Raw genomic sequence first — 25,747 nt, 5'->3', positions numbered from 1 at the left:
TGGTATCACTGAAAAGCCTGATCACCACAAAAGAGGATTTGAAAAATGACACTGGCTTGGGTTTGTCCATCCAGGTTTACAAAAAAAAAAAAAAAAAAAAAAAAAAAAAAAATGCAGAAAACTCACTGCCACTACAAGATTCCAGTAGCATAAAGCCCTTTCAAAAACACCAGTACATCTAAGAGCTAGAAGGTGATGTTGAAGACATGGTGCAAATCTATACTAATAATCCCCGGCTGCTAGATGAAGAGTTGGGTCCCCCTCATTTCTTGTTTTTCTTAGAGAGCCTGGAAGGCAAAACCCAAGAATTCCATCAGAGCAGGGGGCTGTGGTGCCTGGAGAGGCTGGCAGGATGCTACTGGGGAGGAGTCCTAGTGTGAGAGGTGGCAACCAAAGTGTTCTGATGGGGAGACTGCTTGGCTTTGGTAGATGGAGCCTGCCTAAAGTAATAGTGTAACTGATGGAGACTAGTGGGCTCCTTTAGGCACTCTTTTTCTTTGCACCAGTGGCACTGTTTGAGGAGGTGCCGCTGCAATAGCTGTCACTCCCGCAGCCTGCTCCACTAATTGCCTTTGGAATATAGCCATGGTCCTTCCTACTCCACCTTCTCCTTGTTGCCCGACAGCGTAGAGTTTAAAGCATTAAAAGGTAGGCGACAATGCTGTTGGAATGGCTTCACCTTCCTTCTCCTGTCTGCAGAGTGGGGCACTTGGGATATGTAAACCATAGGGATACCCTCTGCTTCCACAGCCAGGAAGGAAGTGGGATTGCAACTGCCGTGTAGAATGATTAACAGTATGTTCTGTTTAGCCTTCCTCTGCCACTGTGAAGCTTGGGGCACAGACCACACTGATAGACAATAAACAGCATGGCTCCTGAGAGAGCTGCTGGATGCATGGGAGGCAGCCAGGGCTGGGGAGAGCCTTCACTGTTTCCATTTTCCTAGCCAACATGCAGGTCCTGGTCTGAATGGTTGGAGGAGGCAGGGTTTCCTTCAACCTTACCTGGGAGCAGGTAGTTTTTTCAGGGGAAAACAAATGTTTGACAACTATGACTGAGGTAGGGAGCTCTAGTCCTGAAATACGTTTGCTCCCATACTTTCTGTAGTTAACTGTTCACCTTGAAGAGGCTCTCTAAGGGGAGACTTTTTCTTGCTACTCCTTCTATTTCCTTGCTATTCCTAAGGAAACAGGACCATGAGAGGGCAAAATGTATAGGAGTTATTTATGACAGCCAAGTCTGAGAAGACCATGAGGAACTTCAGAATTGAATGGACAACATGATAGCAGATAAAATTCTATGTTGTTTAATAGCAAATTAAAGCACACTAGCGTGAAAATTCAAATACTCATAATACTTCTAAATTAACTGCATCAACTCAAGAAAAGGACCTAGGCATCAGTGTATACAGTTAAGTGGAGATCTCTGCTCAATAGACAGCTGCAGTCAAAATGCAGATGAGACACCAGTATGAGTGTGATAGAGAACACAGAAAACATATAAATCAACAGTGAATTCTTGCCCATAATTTCAGACATGGATCTGGTCATCGCATTTCCAAAAGCATGGTGCAGAATTAGACCAATTTATAGTGTGGCACAAAACAATGAGAAGCATGGAAAAACTCTGATGAGAGACTGGTATTGAGAAGAGAGATGACAAGGGAACAAGTACATAAAATAAATGGTATAAATATTGTAAAGGGAGAGAGTCTGTTCTCCCTGTCTCATAATATAAAAACAAAGGAGAGAGATTCAAAACCCCAAATCTTCACAGTTGGTACAGAAAGAGACAATACTTGGCTAGGATTGGATATGGCAGCATATGCACGTGCTGGAGAGGGCCCTGGCTCCCTTTTTTCAGTTCAGCCAAGGTATCCGAGAAGAAGCTGGGAGCATGTAGGACTGAGGTCCCATAGGCCACTGATTGCCCAAACAAGCTGCAGTAGCTGCTTTATGTACAGATGTATGGTGAAGGAGTCCTACACCTCTGAGGCTGGTTTCTTACTTTTAGCAGTCTGCCTAATGAATATAGGAAAAAACAAATGGTCTGGTAGCACTTTATAAACTAACAAAACATGTAAATGAATATAGGTTTTCTAACTTAGTGAAGCTTAAGAGATGGCCAGACACATCTATAGAGGTGACACACCATGCAGGGAGTGAGAAGGTGAGCCTGCTCTCTGGCCACTTAGATGCTAAGTACTCCCCCAAGAGAAGCTGATTGGGGGCAATTATCTGATCTGTTTGGTGAAGTGAGAACTCAGTAGGCCTCCTCCAACTAGGGATGATACAATATGTACAAGAAGGAAATACGGGCGAGAGGAGAAGGAACAGGGCTAGTCATGCAGAGGCTCAGAGTGGGGAGACCTTTGCTCCCCTCACGTGCTGCTGAGGGAGCTAAAGATCGACTAATGTTGTAAATAGGGACTGAGGTGATCTTGGTAACAGGGAACTGAAAGTTTCACTGAGAGTAAACCTCGTTGAATCCCTGAGGTTTCTGGAGTAAAGAGGACAGGGCCACAGCCAGGGTCCTGTTGTAAGGGGATATTCTGTCTCCATCTGTTGACTGGAATAAGCTATAAATCAGAACTTCTGGACTGGTACAGAAGATCATAGAGGATGTTTCCCTTGGTGAAGCTTCCTGAATATAGATATTTTCACCTAAAATATTTTCAAAAGATAAGTGCATTTGCACCCCACACAAAAGAATACCCACTTTCAATTTCTAACTCCAATTTCTATACTGGGAACATGATAGAATTTCCACAAATAGGCTTAGCACAGTATGGGGAAAGGTACAATATATGGTCTGCCCTCAGCTGTTCATAGTAGGCTTTAGATTTTTACTGCATTGTAACTCCTCAGTATTTAATATAGAGGCTAATTAATAAAATGCCTACCTGTACCGCTCCTCTTGTAGAGCCTGCATTATGAACGAATAATCCCTCTGATAGTGAGCCTTAAGATTCTCAAAGGATTCTTCCAGTCTTGCCTGTGTCTCTCGTATCTCTTGAATCTCATGTAGTATTGCATCAAACCCTGAGCTCTGCATATCCAGAGTGTTTGTTTTGGAGCTAGAAGCTCCCACTGGACCCCCTGTGGTGCTATTAGCTCCCACTGAACCAGATGTGGCACTCGAACAGTCCTCCTCACTGCCATATTTTGGGCTTGACTGAAAGTTATGAATAACACCTAAAGTCTTTCCATCTTCTTGGACTTCTTCCAAAGAGTCCTTGAGATTAGCAATATTGTCCGCACTTCCAAATTTGTTCCTTATCAAGGAGGCTATCTCCCGGGGTTTGGAGACCACAGCCCCTGCTGCCGAATGTGTGGCTTGGGAGAAACTGGAAAGCCCACCTTTAACACTGTCTACAACTCCTTCACTAAAGCCAGTGACCTTTGCTCCCACATCCTTCAAGCCCTGGTGCATATCCCTGAAGACATCTTTTGGCTGCCGAGGGATTCCATTTTGTTCAACCTCACGAAGCTTTCGGTGGTAGTGCTCCAACTTCTTCTGCAGCTGCAAAATAGTCTGGGCTGATTTCTGGTTCTTCTTCTCAAACACTTGCTTTATGCGGGCGCTCTGCTGTTTGTCAGCATTGTTGGCTAGTTTCAGGTATTCTGCCACATTGTCATCCCGGGCTGTTTGCTCAATTTTGATCTGCTCTGTCAACTTCAGTATCTTCTGCTGCAGGTGTGTGATGGCCACTTTTGTCCGCTGAGGATCTGGAGTCCCATCAACAGAGTCTGCGTTAATGCTGCCATCAATGCTTGAGGCCACTGCGCTAGGAGTTTGTGCTAGGCTGCTTACTTCCGACCGCTCGATCTAGACAAAAGGGGAAAGAATATGAAGGTTAAAAACCATTGGCAGTTGAAATTAAAAAACCATCCACTTCACTGGGAAGTCAATGGTCATAATCTTTCCAATATGTTCAAAACTAAAAACTTTTCTTAGTGAATCATGGATACTACACTCTCTACTTTCATTCAAAAACAGTAATTTCTATCTTGTCACCCACATCTCATTTTTCCATTTCCCTTTAATTCCCAATCTATAATGCAAGAAGAGCATCTGTGAGCCCTACATATTTCATGGGCATCTTAAAAGTTAACCTCAGTCAACAGTGCTAAAAAACGATGTAGCCTTCAATAAGCCAGCTGCTTAAGGAGAATATTTTTGGGAGGTAAAAGTTTAACTGATAAGAGGATGCTTATTGGTATTTGTTAATAGTTAAACTGCTAGGGTCTAGAGAGAGGACTTGGCAGCCAAGACCCTGCCAGTAGCCAAGAGCTTGCAGCATGGGGCTGGCAGCTGGAACCCCATGGCGTAAGGCTGGTAACTGGAACCCCACCAACGGCAGAGCCCATGGCACAGGGCTAGCAGTCAGGACCCCTGAATTGGGGGGGAGGGGGAGGGACTTATACAGCAATCTTCCCTCCTTACTCCAGCATCCCCAGGTAAAACGTTTAACTGTGTAACCAATGGAATTTTGATCAATTGAACAGTTACAGGTTTTGTACAATGGACAGCCAAATATGTTATAATGAACTAAAGCAATTCCTGGCACAACAACTTCTATTGCTGAAACAAATGCAAGTGACAACACTGCAATTCATAGGACTACTGAAATAAGAAATAAGAACTACTAAGGGAGGCTACTGAAAATATGCAAATATACTTCACATTCTCAGCACTGCTGTTATAACAATAAAGCACTCAAATTAAGTCCTAAAATGAATGCCTGGCCTCCTTCCCCTGCAATACCAGCATTTCAAAAATATAACTTAGTTTCACTTGGAACTTTTAAAACTTGTAATGCCTTGCAGTAAAATAAATGATTTTAAACAGTCATGTGACAAAAAATTTGCCAAGCCCTGTTCCCATTCAGAACAGGAATGGACCAGTGTCCCTGAGTTGAAGCATCATATTTTTCTTTCTGAATTCAGACTTCGTTGCTAGATTATTTTTATTTTGCATAGACCAAGATGGATTTGGATCAATGCTGAACATACAACTAAAAGTAGTGAGATGAAAAATGAGCAGGAGCATACTAGTTAAGATCTGAGGAAACCACTTCTGGCAACTATTCAACATATCAATGGCAATACAAAATGAATGGGTAATCTTTGAAGTACAGGCAGTCCCCGGGTTACATGGATCCGACTTACATCAGATCCCTACTTACAAATGGGGTAAGGCAACCCCGCACTAGCTGCTTCCCCCCAGCAGACCAGGGCACGCCAAGCTAGCGCTCCCACAGCAGACCAGGGAGACGCGGAGTGGCTTTTCTCAGCAGACACCTCAGCTTGAGAATAAAGGACTGAGGGAAGTGAGGTGTGGAAGAATAAAACTGAGCTCTGGAGAAATGTTTGGCTAGAGTTTCCCCTACAATATGTACCAGTTCCGACTTACATACAAATTCAACTTAAGAACAAACCTACAGTCCCTATCTTGTACGTAACCCGGGGACTGCCTGTATTTCTTCTCAATATTAACAGCACTTACACATACAGGTTTATGGCAATCTGCTTTGTAACCAGAAAACCCAACATATTCCCCTAGAATCTCCAATATTAACCAAAGTTTTATTTTTCCCCCTACCTCAGTCTTGTTTTCCTTTATCTGTTGCTTCTCAACATACTTACTGTTTATATGCACTTGTGATGTGTACCTTTACATCTTTAAGTGCAGAACACCAAGCACTAGTCTATGCAAGACTTTTCATCCTTGGAAGAAAAGGAATTTAACTACAAAAAGTTGTCAATTCAAAGAAGCCAACAACTGATTGATGCACTATTACAACTCTTCAAGGAGGTGGAATCTGGTTTTAATGTAAGCTAATTTACAGAAGCATCAGAGCTTTGAGTCTAGTCCCATTTTCAAAAGCGACATGTATTTAGGAGGCTAAGTTTTGTTCTTAGGTGCCTAAATCATTTCTGAAAATGAGACTAGGCTCTTAACTCTTTGTATCTTTTGAAATTTTGCCTCGTATCCTTCAGATTGCCTATTAAGAGTAAACTATATTTCTGTACATAAAAATCTAATGATTCTTAGACAATATGACTTTTGAATCCTACAGGCAAGTTTAACACCCGTGAACAAGCGTTTTGATTTAACCTTAAGTGTTCACACCCCCGGGCTTTGCAGAGGTGACAAAGTATGGAACCAGTCACTGATTTTATCCCTGTGAGGAAGCAATGTAAGTTAGTTCAGAAAGCAGACATATACTGATCTACTTTGGCAACGTGTAAAATAATTAAGAGTGTTTTTCACATTTAGTTTCCTAATAAAGTGGAAAATACTGAACCATTAGAGTTGAAAATCCCATTAGATTTTGCACTCCCTGCCCTCCAACCCACAAGTACAATGTGCTGTCTCTCATCTAGCCTACCTTTGCTTTTCTGGCACGCAATAACTTTTCCCAGTGCATTGCTTCCACAAAGAAGAGGTAACATGCCTACAACAGCTCTGCTAAAAGCCAAGCTCTTGTTCTGATCTGACTCCAGCAAAACTAATCAACTGTTTGAAGGAAGGGCTCACTACCTGAAACCATGAATCATATAATTACTCAGTAACTCCTCCCATTCCAGGGGATAGGCACTATCCCAACACAAGGCTTGCCAGTGAGTAAAATAAAAACATGACATCATCCAAGCTATGAAAAAATTAAAGGGACAGCTCATTTTTACAGCAAAGTAAAGAATTAATGCAAGTCTGCACATGGATGGGTAACATCCAAAACCATGAATTTCCATCTTACCCACTAGAATTAGTTGTGTAATTATAGAAGAGAAATCCAATTTTCAGACAAAGCAGCAACTATGAGCTAGGTTGCATGGAGTAAAAAATGCTAGTGTTGTAGACAATGCAAAAGTTGCTCTTTTTCTACCCATCACGCTCATTCCTGACAGCTTATGCTGTAAAACAAGAGCCATATAAGACAAATGGCAATGACTGCCACCCTGCTGCAAAAATTATTTAATTCTGATAAGAGCAGTATTAATTTAGCACTGCTGAATGGAAGGATGCAGAACACCAGCATAAAACAAGTTACACAAAGTTTAATTTAATTAGGACTACTATTTTTTGTTGCTTCTGATGACAGAAGTTGGCCCAAACTCCTGGCGGGAAGTTTATTTTTTTAAAACCCATTACACCGTCTAGGAAATACCCATCAATGAGCACGGCAATTATAAGCCTCAGCTTTCCAGACAATTCTTATCCTGCATAGCATTCAATACATTTCCTCCATCACAGTGAAGAAACAGTGGAGAATGACACTCAAACAATGTAGCTTTCAACAACTCTCTTTCCTTGGAAGGCCAATGTTTTTTCCTCAGAAGTCCCTGGGGCTGTGTATTTCAGGAACCCTGGTTACTAGGTAAAATGCAACTCCTGCTCTGTCCTGAGAGTTGACTGCTTTCTTTATGCCAGAGGGATCTTTATGCCAGAGGGCTATTTCTTTCTCATTGCTCTCACTGTAATCTGTCCAGTGGTCTGTGCCTAGAATGTATTAACTTACTCGCCACATATTTCTATTAAAGTTTATCATCTGAACACAAGGAAATGGTGGGATGTAAAGAAACAAACATCCATGAATAAAATGAAAGTTCAAAAAAAGAACAGACAATATTTTTGCAAGAGTGAATTGCTCTAAGAGTTGTCATTGTTAACACAGCATTCCCTAACTGGCCTGTCCGTCATTAATAACTAACCTCTACTTGTAAAGCATTCTGAAGATTAAAAGTGCTACATAACATTAATTAAATGGCACTTTCCTCAGACTGATAGGCAGTTTGACTCCCTCCCCCCCCCTTTTTTTTTTGAGATGGGGATGCTGAGCCTGCAGTTAAGTGGCTCAGGGCTAAGCAATAAAACCATCCTATTCCCTTCATCTCCAGCATTTGTATAAAATGAGGCAAACTGTGGCAACTCATCTATTTAAAACAATGCTACTCCCCCTTAACATTCTTCACACTTTGTTGTACAATCTGCAGCAAAGGAAAACAATGAAAAGCTCAATTCACTTTTTGTTTCTAAAATTTTTCACCACCAGTTTCTTATGCACTAGTGGCTGTGTCTGGGTTGCAAATATTAAAGGGGAATGTTTATCCTACTGGACTAAAGCTGCATAAAAAATAAACCTGCGTTTTGGGCTTCATTTGACCTTTAAAACTCTACGTAAACTGATTGTTAGATTTGCAAAGCATATATTACAAACATAATGATGCTTCCTGGAACTAGCCTACTGTCTTAAAACACTTGCTAGCACCCTTGATTAGTCTTATGAATTGGATTAAAATAATTAGCTAATCTCAATCCCTAAACATAACAGAAAACATTCCTGCCTTCATTTTAAAAACATGCACTTTGTCAAGCACCAAAAAAACCTAAAACAGAACAAAAAATACTATTAGAATAAAGCTTCAGACATATATTAAACATAATGGAGGGAGTTAAATCTACTTCTGACACAATGCAGTATACATACAGTAAGTTTAAATACCCTCCATTGCTTATTACTACACACAATCTCGTGTAATATTTGGAAGCCAAATTGTTTGAAGTTTCGTTTCTATGTTCTAAAGGAGTCTGGTTGCTGGGAACCTAGGATTATTCTTCTTCAGTTCAGGATGACTGTGGAAACAGCTGTTGACTGAAGTCGCCTTAGGCCACATCTTCACTAAACAGAAGATCAATGTTTAGCGAAGACATGAACTAAGATTAACGTAGCTGGAGTTGTGTATCTTGATTCGAGCTTTCCCCTTTAGTTTAGACCTAGCTTTAATGATAACAACTGTAGGTAATAAAGAAGGGATACTGGTAAAAAAGGGATTTCTAGGCAGTACCAAGAGTTAATATTAATCATACAGGCTTACATGTATTTTGGAGCAATATGAAATTAAGTTTCACTACTTGGAATTCACGATTTTCACCAATCTTTTCTTAGGACAGTAGCTCTGATATCCGATTACCTCATCAAGCCTTATATTTAACAAAGATCTTGTGTGGGATTCTCAACTGAGTTACATACTTTATGTGCAGTTGTAGTTCAGTTTGCAACTTTTCACCTGACATCCTTACAGCCACCACACAGCCATGTTTACTCAGGACCTTATCATTCCTCTCAAATTCTTTATACAGCAGCTTTGCAGCTCCAGTGAAAGGAGTCTTGTTAAACTGTCCACAAACATTTACCACTACTGCTGGAGTAGGGAAACTAATACCAACTATGGTGAAAATGAAAAACTGAAAACTAAAGCAAAATTCCCAGAAATAATGGTTTCAAAAGAATTCAATTTCTTCCACAAATCAAGAGCATAAGGTGCTAAAAGTGAGTGGTTGTGGAATCTATGCAGAACATAGACACAAATCTGTAAAGAGCACATAATGATGCAAACCAATTTCTCTTCAAGCTGAGTTTTTATTATAACCATAACATTTTACACAATTCTATGCAATGAAACAATATGGGATGTGAAACAATATGGGATGTGAAACAATATGGGATGTGAAAGAAAGAGTTACTCACCTTGTGCAGTAACGGTAGTTCTTCGAGATGTGTCCCCGTGGGTGCTCCACTCTGGGTGCTGGTGCGTCCTCGTGCTGGCGACCGGAGACTTTTCTAGCTGTTTCTGCCGCGGCACGCAGGCGCCCTCTAGTGTCGTTGGAACTGAAGGGGCGCGCGGCTCCTCTGTTCCTTCTCTACCCGCTAGAGTATGAGGCTCCAAGCAGGGGAAAGAGGGAGGGTAGTGGAGCACCCACGGGGACACATCTCGAAGAACTACCGTTACTGCACAAGGTGAGTAACTCTTTCTTCTCCTTCGAGTGCTCCCCATGGGTGCTCCACTCTGGGTGACTACACAGCAGTTGTCGGCTCGCGGAGGTGGGTTTGGAGCCGTGTGGTAGTCACTGTGGATAACACTGCTTGACCAACCGACATAGAGGATGCTATCGAGGTGGAAAGAGCATAGTGTTGTGCAAACGAGTGGTCAGAGGACCAGATAGCAGCATTGCAGATGTCCTGCAGTGGAACGTTATGAAGAAAGGCGGTCGTGGAAGCTACCGCCCTAATGGAATGAGCTGTGATAGCTCCAGGTAAGTCCTTGCCATATAGGGTATAACAAGTTTTAATGCAGGATGTAATCCATTTAGAGATTCTTTGAGATGAGACTGCTTGTCCCTTAGATCTTTCAGCGTAAGAGATAAAAAGTCTAGGCGAGGCTCGCCAGGGTTTCGTGTGATCTACGTAAAATACCAAGGCTCGTCAGACGTCAAGGGTGTGCCACGCGGTCTGGATCGGGTCCGTGTGTGGTTTCGGAAAGAAGGCAGGTAAGTGTATTGGTTCGTTCACGTGGAAGGGGGAGGGTACTTTAGAGAGGAACTTAGGGTGGGGTCGAAGTATCACCCTGTCCTTAGAAAATATGGTGTATGGAGGGTCGGCCATTAAGGCCGCGAGTTCACTCACCCTCCTACTGGAGGTAATGGCGACGAGGAAGGCTACTTTCATAGACAAGTGAGACCAGGAGCAAGTAGCTATTGGTTCGAAAGGAGGTTTTGTCAGGCTCTTCAGAACATGGTTCAAGTCCCAAATGGGGACTGGTGGGCGGAACGGAGGAAAGGTATTTTGCAGACCCTTAAAGAAATGCTTGGTCAGTGGGTTAGCGAGAAAGGAAGTGCCCTGCGGGAAATGGTGAAAAGCCGCTATGGCTACAGCGTGGACCTTGATACTGCTAAGTGCTAGGCTGGACTGTTTCAGAGATAGTAGATAGTCCAATAAGGTATGTATAGGAGAAAGGTGTGGTGGGCTTGCGTGGGTTTGAGCGTACCATTGGGAGAAACGCATCCACTTGTACAGGTAGGTTTTCCTGGTGGAACGTCTCCTACTATTAATTAGGATGTGTCTCACTTGTTCCGAGCAGGCCGTTTCAGCATCCTGGAGCCATGAAGGAGCCAGGCATGGAGATTGAGCTTGAGGACGTTCGGATGAAGGGTCCGACCGTGATTCTGTGAGAGGAGGTCGTGATGGGAAGGGAAGGGATACGGGTCCTTCACCATCATCTTGAGAAGGTAAGGGTACCACGTCTGTCTGGGCCACGCAGGTGCCACTAGAATGACCAGCGCTTGGTCCATTCTGATCTTGTTGAGGACCTTGTGTAGGAGTGGGAAGGGGGGGGGAAGACGTACAGGAGGGAGGTATCCCATGTGATGGAAAAGGCCTCTCTGAGGGAATTTTTCCCCAAGGCTCCTCTGGAGCAGTAGAGGTGGCATTTTCAATTGTTCTTTGTGGTGAAGAGGTCCACTTCCGGTTGGCCCCAGTGAAGGAAGATCGGGGTGAGGGCACGTCTGTCGATCTCCCACTCGTGCTGGTCCATGAACGTACAGCTTAGGGTGTCTGCTGTGACATTGAGTATTCCGGGAAGATAAGACAGCAGACGGGGTGACTCCATGTGCTAGGCACCAGGTCCAGAGCTTGGTGGCTTCCGAGCACAGGGAAGGGGATCGAGCGCCACCCTGACAGTTGATGTAGTACATGCAGGTGGTATTGTCCGTCATAATGGTGATGGTCTTGTGGACTATATGCTGAGTGAAGTGCTGGCATGCGTATCTGACTGCCCGAAGCTGGAGGAGGTTGATGTGGAGTGTTTGCTCCATAAATCACCATTTGCCTTGGGCTGTGATGTTTCCCAAGTGAGCTCCCCATCCCATTAGTGAGGCATCTGTTATAAGAGTGAGAGTGGAAGGTGGGCGTTGAAAGGGAATGCTGTGCAACATATTTTGAGGAATTGTCCACCAGAGCAGGGAGTTGATGATGCGTGGTGGGATGGCGACGGACTTGGAGAGGTGGTCTCTGAAGGGTCTGTAAACCGTTGCGAGCCAGGAACGAAGAGGTCTCATGTGGAGTCTGGCCAAACTGACGACGTACGTCATAGAAGCCATATGTTCGAGGATTTTGAGGCAGTGGCGGACCGTGACAGTTGGTACCGCTTGTGCCGCTCGGACCAAGTCGCAGATCGTCGCGAACCTGTGTTCGGGAAGAGTGGCCCTTTCTGTGACTGTGTCGAGGAGGGTGCCTATGAACTCCAGTCTCTGTGTTGGGTGTAGAGTGGATTTTGCGTAATTTACGTGAAACCCGAGGCTGAGTAAAAGGGCTATTGTGGTATCTGTCATGGCCTTCGTTTCATCGAACGACACACCTTTTATGAGGCAATCGTCCAGATACGGGAATATTATGATGCCTTGACATCGAAGAAAGGCCATTACGATTGACAAGGTTTTGGAGAATACCCTGGGGGCTGTGGAGAGTTCAAATGGGAGCACCCTGTATTGGTAGTGCTGGGTACCCACTGTAAATCGGAGGAAGCGTCTGTGAGCAGGATGAATTGTAATGTGGAAATATGCGTCCTGAAGGTCGAGAGCCGAAAGCTAATCGTGTTGATCAAGTGCAGGAATGATAGTTGAGAGGGTAACCATCTTGAAACGGTGGTATGCAATGTATTTGTTGAGGCGCCTGATGTCTACAATGGGGCGCCAACCTCCTGTCTTCTTCTGGGTTAGGAAGTACGTTGAGTAGAAGCCCCAGCCTCGAAATTGGGTTGGTACGTGTTCTACTGCACCCAGTTGAAGAAGGTGTGAAATCTCCTGCAGGAGGACGGTTTCGTGAGAGGGGTCCCTGAAAAGGGATGGGGTAGGAGGGTGATTGGGAGGAAGAGAGGTAAAGGGGATGATGTAGCCAGATTGGACTAAGTTCAAGACCCATCTGTCCGAGGTGATGAGGGACCATTGATGGAAAAAAGCTCGGAGGGGGTGGTGGAACTGAAGGGTAGCAGTTGGGAATGTCAGTGGATTGGCTTCCTGGCTCACGACCTGACCTTCAAACCTGCTGCTTGCCGGATGGTGGATGGGGTGTGGTGTGTTGTTGCTGTTGTCTACGTTGAGACCTCTGTTTGCGGAAATCAAATCTGGGTTGTTGGCGGAACGGTTCTCTGGGTCGTTGATAAGACTGATATCTGGTTCTCTTAAATGGAGGAGTGTACATTCCTAGGGTCCTAAGGGTTGTACAGGAGTTCTTCATAGAATGTAATACCTCATCGGTCTTAGCTGCAAAGAGGTTGGTCCGATCAAAGGGTAAGTCCTCAACCTTTTGCTGAAGGTCCTTAGGTACCCCAGATGCTTGTAGCCATGACATTCGGCGGAGCACTATCGCCGAGGCCATAATTCAAGCTGCAGTATCTGCCACGTCCATGGCGGACTGCAAAGCTGTACGGGAGATGGTGTGGCCTTCCTGCATAATGTTGAGCAGGGTTGACCATTTAATGCTCCGGGAGGTGCTGGAGGAGGTCCTGGAGCTTAGAATAGTTAGCATGGTCATAGTCCGCAAGCATGGCAGTATAGTTGGCAGCCCTAAGGAGCAGTGTGGACGAGGAATAAACCTTTCAGCCCATAATGTCCACCTTTTTGTGGTCCCTGTCTTGTGGGGTTGTTTTTAGGTTAGGTTGTTTACCTTTGTGATGTACTGAATCCACTACTAGGGAATTCGGGGGTGGGTGGGTAAAAAGAAAGTCCATATTTTTTGGAGCGATGAAGTATTTACGGTCTGCTCTCTTATTTGTTGGAGTGACAGATGCTGGGGTCTGCCAAATATCAGCCGGGTCCATAATAGCCTCATCCATAGGAATGGCAATTTTGGAGGCGGTTGGGGGTTGAAGCGTGCGAAGGAGGCAATATTGTTTGACCTGCACCTCTTGGAGATCTTTTTCCTGGGCTATAGCAACTCTTTTAAACAACTCCTGAAATTTGTTTATATCGTCTCCTGACGGTGGGGCATCGGTGATGACCGCTTCGTCTGGGGAGGAGGAGGAATTGTGCAAAGGAGATCTAGTCTCACCCTCAGAGTGGGAGTCGTGACCGCCTGAGGGAGCTGGAGAATTTTGCTCTGTGGCAGATTTGGTGGCAGGAGGCAAGGGAGGGGGTGGTCTGGAAGTAGTAGAAGAGGGTCGATGGCAACTCTTCTTTGGATGTGAATCCCTGGGTTGCCATTGAGAGGCATATGGCGGGGGTGGATAGGTATAATGCTGTGCATACCATGGATGCGGAGGTGGAGGGTATGCATATTGAACAGCAGGCGTTTGCCAGGATGGAGGTCTATGTGCCGGGCTAGAGTGTTGCGACGAGAACCTGCTCCTGGGTTCAGTGCCGATGTCACTAGCTGAACGAGAAGTGGCCGAGGAGTGGTGAGATCTCACTGAGTGGATAGAGGAACCCGGGGACAGTGGTGCCGAAGAGGTGTGGCTCCGCACCGGGGATCGGTACCGGTCCCGACTTTGAGACGGTGCTGGGCAGTGTGGTTTCGGTGGTAACGGCATCGTTACCGAAGAGGTTGTAGGTGCCGAGGTTCATTCCGGCACCGAAGCACTAGAAGGTGGATTATCGGCACGGGCCTGTTTCGGTGCTGAACCTGGTGCCGTTTTGGCCTGCTTCGGTGCCGAGTGCTCTCTCGACGGCGCCGTCGGTGCCGAGGATGGCTTAGGCGCCGTAGTGGTCGGTGCTGCTGATTTTTGTTTTGGCTCAGAATGAGCTCTCTTGTGCGGTGCCTGCGCCTTAGGTCGCGACGTGCCAGAGGTTCCTGGCGTATCCTCCGTGCTAGCCCGCACTGCTGACGGTGCCGAGGATACAGATGGTGTTGGAGAGAGACCGCTGTTTGATACCGCGGAAGAAGAGTGGGTGGGGGGGTTGGTTTTTCTCCATACCCTTAGCTAGCTGAGGCAGTGTAGAGAGCGAAGGCGAGTCCTCTGAGGAGGGACAGAGCGACTTCTCATATAAGAGAGTCCTCAATCTATTGGCTCGGTCACGGCGCGCTCTCGCTGTTAGTTTGGAGCAGTGCAGGCACTTTTGCGTCTGGTGCGCCTCTCCAAGGCACTTAATACAGGCGGAGTGTCCGTCGGAGGCCGGTATGGCATCCCGACATGACTCGCAACGTTTGAAGCCGGCGAGCCGGGCATGAGGGGTTGGGGAATAAGTGGCAAACCGCAATGAGAACAATAACAATTTTTTTTTTAAATAACTAGCCAGGGGAGGCGGGTAGGGTTCGAGAACTTGGTTGATGAGGTAACTAAGGGGTAAAATGAGGAATTTAACTGTTTTTTTCCAGAAAATAAAGGCGAACAGAGGGCTCCGTCTGCTGCCGAGGACGGTAGAGAAGGAACTGAGGAGCCGTGCGCGTGCAGGTGCCTCTTCAGTTCCAACGACACTAGAGGGCACCACCAGCACCCAGAGTGGAGCACCCACGGGGACCACTTGAAGGAGAACACTCCTTTACTATAAAAATCATTTCAATAGATTTTGGTACACTAAACTGGTTCCACAAGGAGAGTAGCTAAATCATTCTAATGCTCCAACCTCTTCCTCTAATACTCCAAGTTGGTTTTATTTCAGGGAGAAACATCAGTGGTGGAATGTGACAGTGAAACGTTAGGTTGTTTTCACCAGCTTGCTCAAGATTCCTTAAGGTTTTAAAGCCTTGTCTACATGGGATAACTGACTGGAACAGCTACAACAGAATATATTCCAGAATATCTGCCTGTGTTGACACTGTTCTGGTAAGAAATTGACTTTTTATTGCACTATAGCTAGTTGGTCAATTTCCCTTTATCGCTAAGGCACAAGAGACCCACAACCATTAGCAAAACATGTATCCTTCAGAGCACTGGGGAGTTCTGGTGTCTAAGACTAACAATTTAGGATTATGGAAAAATCTACTCTGGTTTGGATGCAATGAGGATCATGGAATATAAATATGGAATATAAATATGGTGCATGGAATATAAATATGTTCAGTGTGAATACCTGAGAGTGAGTTAACATTCAATTGCTCACATTTCAAATGGGTTTCCCCAATGTCCTAATAAATTGGTCCAGATAGGCTAGTATGACCTTCTTCCAACACATGAAGACAAGAAACATACTGAACACTGTTTTGTTCCCACTCTTAAACTAATGGGTTTAAATCATTGTTAATTCCTGTTTAAATTGCCAGGATCAGTCCCCTGCAAGAGTTTTTCCTACACATCTACTCCATGGTGCAGAGCCTAAGAAGAATCTGTTCTTCCCTTCCCTCCAAGTCTTTCTATAGAATATATATACACAGATTGTTATTTACAGTGTGGTGGATCTTCTTAAAAAAAACCTTGGTGGGAACATTTCATGCACACAAAGGTACCTGCCTACTCACTGAAAATCCAGACTCATTGTTTCCAAGTAGGGCAGCTGGCTTTAAGCCAGTAATAGCAGAGCTCCAGGCACATATAGTTTTAGGAGACATTTATTGCAGCTTGTTCCCTCCTCTCTGCTTCAAGCTTTGAAAATGTGACCAAGAAGTGTTGTGTTTCTTAGACTAAAAAAAAAACTAGGGCAAGTTGAGAGGATCTGGCTGTTGCAAGTGGAAGAATGACTCGGCTGGGAGCAGTCCTGAGAAGGTGCATAGCTAGTTTCTGAGCAGACTGGACTAGTCATGTCTCTATAAATGATAAACATCCACAACAACTAAGCACTCAAGAAGTGTTTGCACTGTATCACCTCTCTGCCATTCAAAACCACCCAGACAAAAAACCCCAAAGCCAAACACCAACACACAATCATAACAGAAGTCATGAGTCTGATTTCCCATTGATACTTCCCCTTTCTAATGAAGAGATTCATTAAAGTACTTTTAAGATAATGACTACAACAGTAGGTGGAGAGAGTGAGGGTATGTCTACACTACCCTCCTAGTTCGAACTAGGAGGGTAATGTAGGCATACCGCACTTGCAAATGAAGCCCGGGATTTGAATTTCCCGGGCTTCATTTGCATAAGCGGGGAGCCGCCATTTTTAAAATCCCACTGGTTCGAACCCCGTGCAGCGCGGCTACACGGGGCACGAACTAGGCTTCCTAGTTCGAACTACCATTACTCCTCATTTCATGAGGAGTAACGGTAGTTCGAACTAGGAAGCCTAGTTCGAACTACCTAGTTCGTGCCCCGTGTAGCCGCGCTGCACGGGGTTCGAACCAGCGGGGTTTTAAAAATGGCGGCTCCCCGCTTATGCAAATGAAGCCCGGGAAATTCAAATCCCGGGCTTCATTTGCAAGTGTGGTATGCCTACATTACCCCGCTAGTTCGAACTAGCGGGGTAGTGTAGACATACCCAGAGAGAATCAGAGCAGTGGTACTGAAGTTCCTAGTACACTGCTAACAGATTCACAAGGAACAGACAGACTGTCTTCCCACAAAGCAAAGGGAAGGGTAAAGACTTGTGATTAGAGCCCTGCAAATCCGCAGATATCTGAGACTCATTTTTGCAGATATGGATGTGGATACAAATTTTATATCTAGAATCCTGTAAATTTGCAGATATTCACTTTATATTGGCGGGTATCTGCATCCGCGCATATCCACGATTCATTTTTATGGATATGGATGTGGGTACAAATTTTGCATCTGCACAGGGCTCTACTTGTGATCCACTACTGATTAAGAGGCAGTCAACCACTTCCTTTAGGGGAACAAAAATGAAAGATGAGAGATAAAACCTCTGACAGGTCTACATTACTGACCTGTATCAGTACAACTACATTGCTTAGAGCTGTGAAAATCCTGAACCTACAGTAATGTAGTCATACCGGCTTAGCCTCCCCTCCACATTCCACCAGCTCCTGAGTAGACAGCAGTATGTCTCCTGTCAATACAGCTACCACCTTTCATGGAAGTGGATTAACTACAATGATGGGAGATGCTCTCTTGTTGGCAGAGGAGTAACTTCAATAAAGTGGTACAGCTGAGCTGCTGTAGCACTGTACATGAAGACAAGCCTTCCTTTTCTTGTCTGACTGAGTTGACAGCCTCCAGCTCTTTAAAAGAATCATGTCTGCAGCCCAAGCTCCTCACGCTGTAATATCATCAGTTCCTAAAAGCAAAGGTGGTTAGGATCAGATCAGTAGCTATTACTACTTAACTAAGGCTTCTGCTTCGTGTAAGGGACACCTTGGAGTTGCAGTCCTTCTAGATGAGGTGTAAAAGAGTGGCCCTGAACACTTGTCTTTAGCGCTTAGATGGTAAAGTTAAAACTGCCAACAAAATATTCAGTGTGAGTAATTACATTCTGCTTCTCTGATTTTCCCCTGAAATTTCAACTATCGTGTAATGGCACTGTGCTTAAAATTTACACTCTCTCTTGAATGCACTTTTAGGCTAAGTCTTCACTGCCAAGATGGTGGTGTATTTTTTAAACAGAGGGTTAGCTAATACCTGCTTTTAAACCTTCGTGTGTGGGTGTGTGGTAGCAGCAGCAGCAGCAATTTTACCTCTCCGCCTCAAACAACTAAAATCACCTTGTAAAGTTTTTGCTGTGTCTCCCAGACCAGATCAGCACAGCATGTCGGCTCTCAGGCCAAGTCTACATTGGAACTTTACAGTGCTGTCCCTCTCTGGCTCTGAAGTGAAAAAACACTCCTCCCTGAGCACAGCTGTAAAGCACCAACCTGAACCAGGATACGGTGATGGCCCTGCGCTGTTAGCTACTCCCCTTGAAGAAATGGCTTATACAGAGTGCTGCTTTGGCTGCATTTTAAGTGGTTAAGTATAAACAAAGCCTGAGAAACAGAACTTTGAAAGGGGATACGTGCATCCATTCAGGGCAGCTAGCCGAGTTCAAAACAATGAATAGAGTGGCGACTGCAGGAATGATGGGCCATTTCCAGAAGCTAGTCACAACCTAGTAAACAACTGACGTGTCCACACTGGCACCAGAGCGCCGCATCCAAAACACAGCAAGCTCCACTCTTCTCACTGAGCTGGTTTACCTAGAGCAGTGGTGCACAACCTTTTTTCAACTGCAACCCCCACGGCTGGGCCTGGCTGTTGGCAGCCGCGCTGCGCTTAGATCCAGGCGGCCGGGGGCTGGGCCCAGATGCTGGCGGCCACATGGCAACCTCCCAGGAAGACATCCATGAACCCCTTGGACGTTGTGACCAATGGGCTGTGCACCACTGTCCTAGAGCATAGCAACTGCAGAGCTAGTGCACACTACATAAGTGCTTTGTCAGCATGGATACAGCGCTGGCGGATGATTTACTGCACTGTAACTTGTCAGTGTACAGTTGACATTACCTTCTTACAGCAACAAGGGGAAAAGACACGTGGAGATCCCATTCCTGAGAATCTGGCATATATGTAGATAGAAAGAAGTGTCGAGATATGATACTAAAATGATCACTGACAGTTGAAATACCTCTGATACCCAATAGACTGAGTACTTTTGCTATCTTAAAGATTCAAAGTACCCTGGACAAGAGGCTGACACTGAATTCCATCAAGGTGAACGATTGCTTCAGAAGGCACTATATACAACAGCAGCTTTCTGATTTTTGAAAGAATGTTTTCAGAGGACCAGTGCAGCGCATACTATCAATGTGTGCTTTTTTCTTAAAGGAAAAAAAAAGGGGGGGATGACCAGGAGTCATTTGTGGCCACAGTCATTACCATTGCCACCAGATGACTAGAGTACTTCCTCTTGCATTCCGATCTGGTTACTGCAATGCACATGTTTGCAGTATTATTCGTGAGTCACACTGTGTGGGTCTAAACCTCCTCAAAGTCCTAAACAGCTGTGGGCTAACTTTTGTTGACAAAACCCTGTAGCCTAGACACACCCTAACTAATTACAAAATACAGCTAATAAAAAACAGACAACATTAGACACCTATTAAACAAACTTCATGTGCTCCATGAAGTCATGTTGATCCATTTGAAGAGGTCACTGGTCCCTTGGAATCAGTAATGAACCAATACCCTTGTAATTTTTGTAGAGGGGCCACTTTACCAATTTTGGTAGTGGCCACGGGCCAGCCCCGGAAGGGGCAAGACCTTGGGCAAAAGGGACATGGCCCCTGCCAGGGGTGTGTGGCATCCAGAGGGAACCGCCAGCTGTGTACCTTGGCATGGGGAGGAGATTTTGCATGCTCCCCAGCAAGTCATGGAGGTGGTGGCACAGCAGGGCAGGCTGGATCAAACAGCTTGGTGGACTACATCTGGCCTGAGGGCTGTATCTTGCCCACCCCTGCTCTAGGGAGTGCTGTGCTATGCTATGCTTCTGAAGGTGCAATCTCACCCTAGGTGTAAGACTGAAATCCTGACAACCCCATAACTCTTGCTGCAAAAATAGGTTAACCCCAATGCCCAGTACTAAAATCAATTTGTTTTTGTTGGATTCCTAGCATAGGACAGAAATGACAGCATCTATCCCATAAATGACTGTGCGTCTCTCTTTGCTCATCCCATTACATACTGCATGAAATAGCACACAGGAATCCTCCTAAATGGAAGGAGATATGCAAAGATCAGGGATTGCTACCAGTCAGCTTCAAAACATACAAATGCAATTTGTGATCAACACAAAGACGACAGTCACCTACCACCCTATAGCATGTCGTTCTTCCCTTAGTTGAGCAATGTCTGGGCTATGATGGTACCCGCCCTAACATGTTAATCTTAGAAATGTCATATGAGAAAGAAAAATTATCAATTGTCTCCCTTCATCTGAAGAAGTGGGTTGTGCCCATGAAAGCTCATGATGCCATTTACTTGTTTTGTTAGTCTTTAAGGTGCTGCAAGACTATTTGTTGTTTAAGTTTTTTCAATTGTCTCCTTGGCATTTCAAATTGTGGTCTATATAGGCCACTCATGGTTTGAAGAGAACTGGCTGATCACATAATGTTGCCTCATCACCGCTAAATTGAATTGTAAGATTACTCAAACATATTAAATGCTTCTCTAATATTACTTTTCCATGCAGGCAATTGTTGTATGTGCCACAGGCATGTTATGCAACTGTGAATGGCAGTAAAAGTATGAAGGATGTTAAAGGTTAACCAATTAGGGATGGAGTAGCTCCCCACTTGTCATGGGCAAGGGGGCTGTTCCAGTTCCACAGGGCCCACCATGGAGAGGACTGGCTCCAGCATCCTTAGTATAAACAGTTATTCAAATCCCACACTATATTTCACTTTTTTAATGTTACATCAGTTTCTTGAAGACTACATACAACGTGCATGAAATCTCTCTGAAGAGACCCCTTCTCACAAGCCTTTGCTTGTCCAGTACAAAACTGCATGCTTTCTTAGTCACTAGCTTTCTGGTTCATTGTTTATAGAACACCCAGACTTACTCATTCTTAAATTCTCCATACACATCAAGAAGGGACCCTATAGTATAGATGTAAATAGTGGATATTAATGATGAAATTTCTGTTAACATGCAAGTGTAGATCAATGCAAAAACTGGTTGAAGGTTCAGAAATTGCTAAACTGAGAATCTTTTAACAAGGTTTTCCATACAATGCAAATGAATATACACAAACATATCTTAAGACAGACTACTAACATGTGTACTATGAAACAGGAGTTCCTAAAAACTGAATATTCAGCACTTCACACATTCTTTACTGTTCCAAACTATAACATGTACCATTCCACTTATATATAAGAGCCTTTGGTAAGTCAGCATTTAAGAATTGTTTTGAGTAACTCTCATGATGATACTTACATTAAAATTCTCAAATTCAGATCTGAAACAGAGCTTGCTGAATCAGACATGTGAACAGAAGCAAGAATCTTGCTAGTATTTACAATACTCAGATTGGTCAGTCAGATCTAACTGACATTATTAACAGGACCTCCCAGAAGACTTAACATTATTTACCTACAGTCAACTATCGCTCAAAGAGGTGAGAATTTTTTCCCAATCTTTGAAAAAGAATAAGTACATGGGATTTGGAATGAGGACTGGAGGAGTGAACTTGGATATGTGAGTGTCTAGCCTCTCTTCTACCCTCCTCCTTGCCAGGGGTAAAATGGGGACACCTTGCTTACCACCAAACTTTAACCCCTCCACCTGTGATTTATTTCTAGCAAATGCTTGGGATTGTTCACATTTATTGCAAAATTTGCAAGTTCGACCATTTCTACTTTTTTATCCCACAAACAATATTTTACATGATTAGACATATTCAAGAACTGTTCCTGAGCAACGGAATTACACATTCCTTCAAAGCTTATAATGCATTTTCCCATCACCCACTTATTCAGTACATCTCATTTGGTTCACATCTATTAGTCCTTTGGGCTCCTAATGGAGCATAGGGCCTCCACAGTCAATTCTCCATCTCTTGAGATTCTTAGTGAGATTTGGTACCCATAAGCCACATTAATTCAACCCGTCTTAAGGCTTCTACATTTTACTCTATATGTTTCAAGGTAATTTGAAACTTTTTGAAACCATGTCCTTAGATTTACCATAATTAGAAACATCACCAATTGAATCTTATTGAACATGTCCAGAACTCAAAAAGTCTATTTTGCAAACGAAGAAGTCATCTTCTCATCCTGAGGAATTGCATGGGGCATACACAGCCTTTCAAAGGTGATGCAATATTTATCAATATCTTCAGGTATGATATATACAGGACATAACCCCTTCCACTTGTGGATTTTTTGAGAGAGGGGGGCCCCCTGGTGGTGATAGGATTCTGGTTCTTTTTCTCTATCAAGACCACTTCGTACAGTCTCATTTTTTCTCTCTCCTCCATTTCTTTGGCTTGTAGCTCCTAGCTTGCTTCTGGCCTTCCACTGGTCTTCCCCATGAAATTTGTATAGTGTAGGGTTTAAAAAAAAAATCACAGTAAGACCAAATTTCACAAGGAGACCCCAGATTTTTATGATCGGTGATATATTTCCATGGCCATATTTGGTAGAACCCTACTCATATGTAAAGAGGAGCGTGGAAGAAAGTCTTGTGATATGTGGACAAAGACACATTAAGACTGACATCATAGAAATTACAAAAACAGAGGTAGATAAATGAGGACAATTATATGCATGGCCTTGAAGGAGCTTAAGTCTTTGAGAGGAGATAGTAATAAACATTGCCAGAGAAATGTACAATAAACATTCTCTTAGCAGCTGCATTTTTAAAATCGATTGAAAGGAAGCCATGTGGGTGTCAGGAAGTCCAAAGATAGTGTTACCAGGCATCTGGTTTTCAACTGAAATGCCTAGTTGAAAATGGACTCTGACAGTGACCAGGCCACTAAAAATCTGGTTGGCTGTGCAGTACGGTTAAGGTTGGTTCCCTGCCTATCTTGGCTCTGTGTGGCTACTGGAAGGGGCCAGCCTTTATCTGTGGTTCCTAGGCACAAGAGTAGCCATAGGTCACTGCATGCAGCCCCCCACTCTGCGTGCCAGCTCCACAGCTCCTGTGCAGGGAGATGCCAGCCACTTCTGGGAGCCATGTGGGACCAGAGCAAGCAGCCTGCCTTCATCCAGCTGCACCGCTGACTGGGAGCTGCCTGAGGTAAGCACTGCTGGCTGGAGCCTATACCCCAACCTCCTACTCCAGGTGGATAACACCTCCTGCACCCAAACTCCATTCCGGAGCCCACACCCCTCAACCTTGCCCTAGCCCTCAGCCCCCTTCCTGTATCCCAAACTGTTCATCCCCAGCCCCACTCGTGAAGTCCACACCTTCTCCCCCAACCAAACCTCCTGCCCCACCGTGGGGCAAGTGAGTGAGGGTGGGGGTGGAAAAGCCAGTGAGGAAGTGAGTGGGGATGGAGTGAATAGGGGCGGGACAGGGGTTGGGCAAGGGTGTTCAGTTATGTGAAACTGGAAAGTTGGCAACCCTATCCAAGGAACAGGCAGTTACATTAATAAAAAGAAGAGAGGAGGTAGATGAATTGTATAGAAATAGGGAATTTGAAAATAAATCTATTTATCTGAAATACAGGGTATTTGAAATACAAAACAAAGCTTTTACTACGGCTAGCCAATACAGTCTATTTTGTTTCATATCCACCTGCTAACAAACAAATGCAAATTAGTGGTGAAGATGTACGTCACAGTAAAGAACATTTTGGTTTTTAGATTGCAGGCTAGGTTTGCACATTAATTTTGATTTGTAAAATGAGTGAGCAAATTGAATGTCAAATCAGTGAACATAAATATCCAGCTTCACAAGGTCATTTTTATGGGATCACTTTACATTGCGGTGGCGAAACAGCGCCATGACGCGATTATGCAAATGAAGTGCAGGATATTTAAATGGGGTTTGGTATTTTTGGTTAAACCATCTGGCAACCCCAAGTGCCACGCAGACCACAGTGGCCCCCCGTAGCCCTCGTAAGGATGCCAGGTGTCCGGTATCCACCTGGACAGTCCGGTATTCGCATCCCCCAGCCAGTAAAAAACAGAAAATACTGGACATGTAAAATGTCAGGTATTTCTGTTTCCCTCAGATAGAAGTCCGGCGGGGACAATTTTCCCCTGCCGCATCTGGCAAGGGCGGGGTAGTGAGGAGCGTGGGGGGCCATTTAAAGGTTCAGCGCTCCTTCCCCCCCAAAAAAAACTTTGGTTTCCCCCTTTTCTTTTTCTCAACAGAATTTTGTCTGGGTGTTTTGGTTTTTTTTTTAGGGGAGGGGGGAGAGAAGGTGTTCGGTATTTTTGGTTAAACCATCTGGCAACCCTAGAAGGGGCAGGCCTCTCCCATAGCTAGCTCTTCAATGCCACTGAGGTTGCTGGGTGCATGCCATCAGGGGGGCTCCAACCACTGTTGAGCTAGTGGCAGCAGTGAGTGGCCCTGGGAAATTTCCCCGCACTTCCAGCATTGACAGCCCTGTATGGAGAACTTATTTTCAGAAGTAATTTGTTTATTTTGCAGGTATAGCTCATTTAACTGAGCTCCACCGACCACAAGAAAAAACCATCCTGTAATCTTATTTCTGGGTTAATGTAATCATCAACTTGTACTAAAAGATAAATGACTTTAATTGCAACAATACTCATGTTTCCTGTCACTGAATTTCTTGGAAGTTGTATCTATAGTTTCTCAATATATTTTCCCTTCCTTTAAACCTTTCTAATACACATATTGTAACATCAACAAATTCCTTCCTTGCCAGGAAGCTACACAATAGTTTGGATACTGCAGAGGTTCCTTCATTACCAAAATCTGGAGTTTGTTGTTCAAGCTCTAAATACTGTATGGGAAATACACTGGCACCATGCTAGAGTCATGAGACAAAGAAGTGGCAAAGCCTAGCTCAGCTAGTCAAGGACATGGGTGAGCCAATGTATGCCACTACAGCACAAGGAAAAAGCCTGCCAACATCTCCTGCTGGGCTGCTACATGCATACTTTTGGAGACCTGAAAGGGACAAGCTATCTTTAATGAGCAAGTTTCATTCAAGAGGCAAGATGTCTCCAGCAAAGAAAGACAGTGGTGAAACTTGTTTAAAAGTTGACAGTAAATACTGTATTTGAAAGCTAAAATCAATATATTTTCTGCAATCCATCTGCAACAACCAGAAAGGCAGATTTGGACTCTCTCTCAGGAGACCCTGCTAGGAACAAGTACTGTTGCTAATATTAGAAGAAGATCTATGAACAAGCAGTAATGTGAGCAGACTCTAAAACTGTACTTAAGGCAATATTGGGGTGAATCTTGAGCCTCATGAAGTAACTACTGAGTGTAGAATGTGTTACTACAGTATTGTTTCTTCACATCTCAAAAAAAGATCCAAGTTTCTTCACAATAGACATAAATGTAACTGACTGTAGTCTAGCAGGTATTTCCTCAAACTTCCCCAGAAACCTGAATACAAATAAAATACTAGTGTCCATGGTAATCAAAACCCTTCCTTGCCCTCAATCCACCCC

The 25,747-nt window shown here is 44.3% G+C and overlaps 1 protein-coding gene across 13 annotated transcripts in view; it reads right to left on the bottom strand.

The window, feature by feature from the left end:
• Positions 1–25,747, bottom strand: part of TMCC1 (transmembrane and coiled-coil domain family 1) — a 231,117-nt gene that overhangs the window by 16,703 nt on the left and 188,667 nt on the right. For 12 of the 13 annotated variants that reach the window (XM_075938741.2, XM_075938742.2, XM_075938738.2 and 9 more), the window contains one exon: positions 2,903–3,828. In XM_075938741.2, coding sequence (XP_075794856.1) covers positions 2,903–3,828 — 926 coding nt within the window. Of the gene's footprint in view, positions 1–2,902; positions 3,829–6,394; positions 6,556–25,747 lie in introns of those variants that run through there. The other variant, XM_014578435.4, reaches the window with a different exon arrangement.

The sequence above is a fragment of the Pelodiscus sinensis genome, chromosome 11 (genome assembly GCF_052426305.1).
Source record: "Pelodiscus sinensis isolate ZL-2025 chromosome 11, ASM5242630v1, whole genome shotgun sequence".
Classification (NCBI taxonomy): Eukaryota; Metazoa; Chordata; order Testudines; family Trionychidae; genus Pelodiscus; species Pelodiscus sinensis.
The sequence above is the reverse complement of the archived record's forward strand: the minus strand, read 5'-3'. Positions and strand labels throughout refer to the sequence as shown.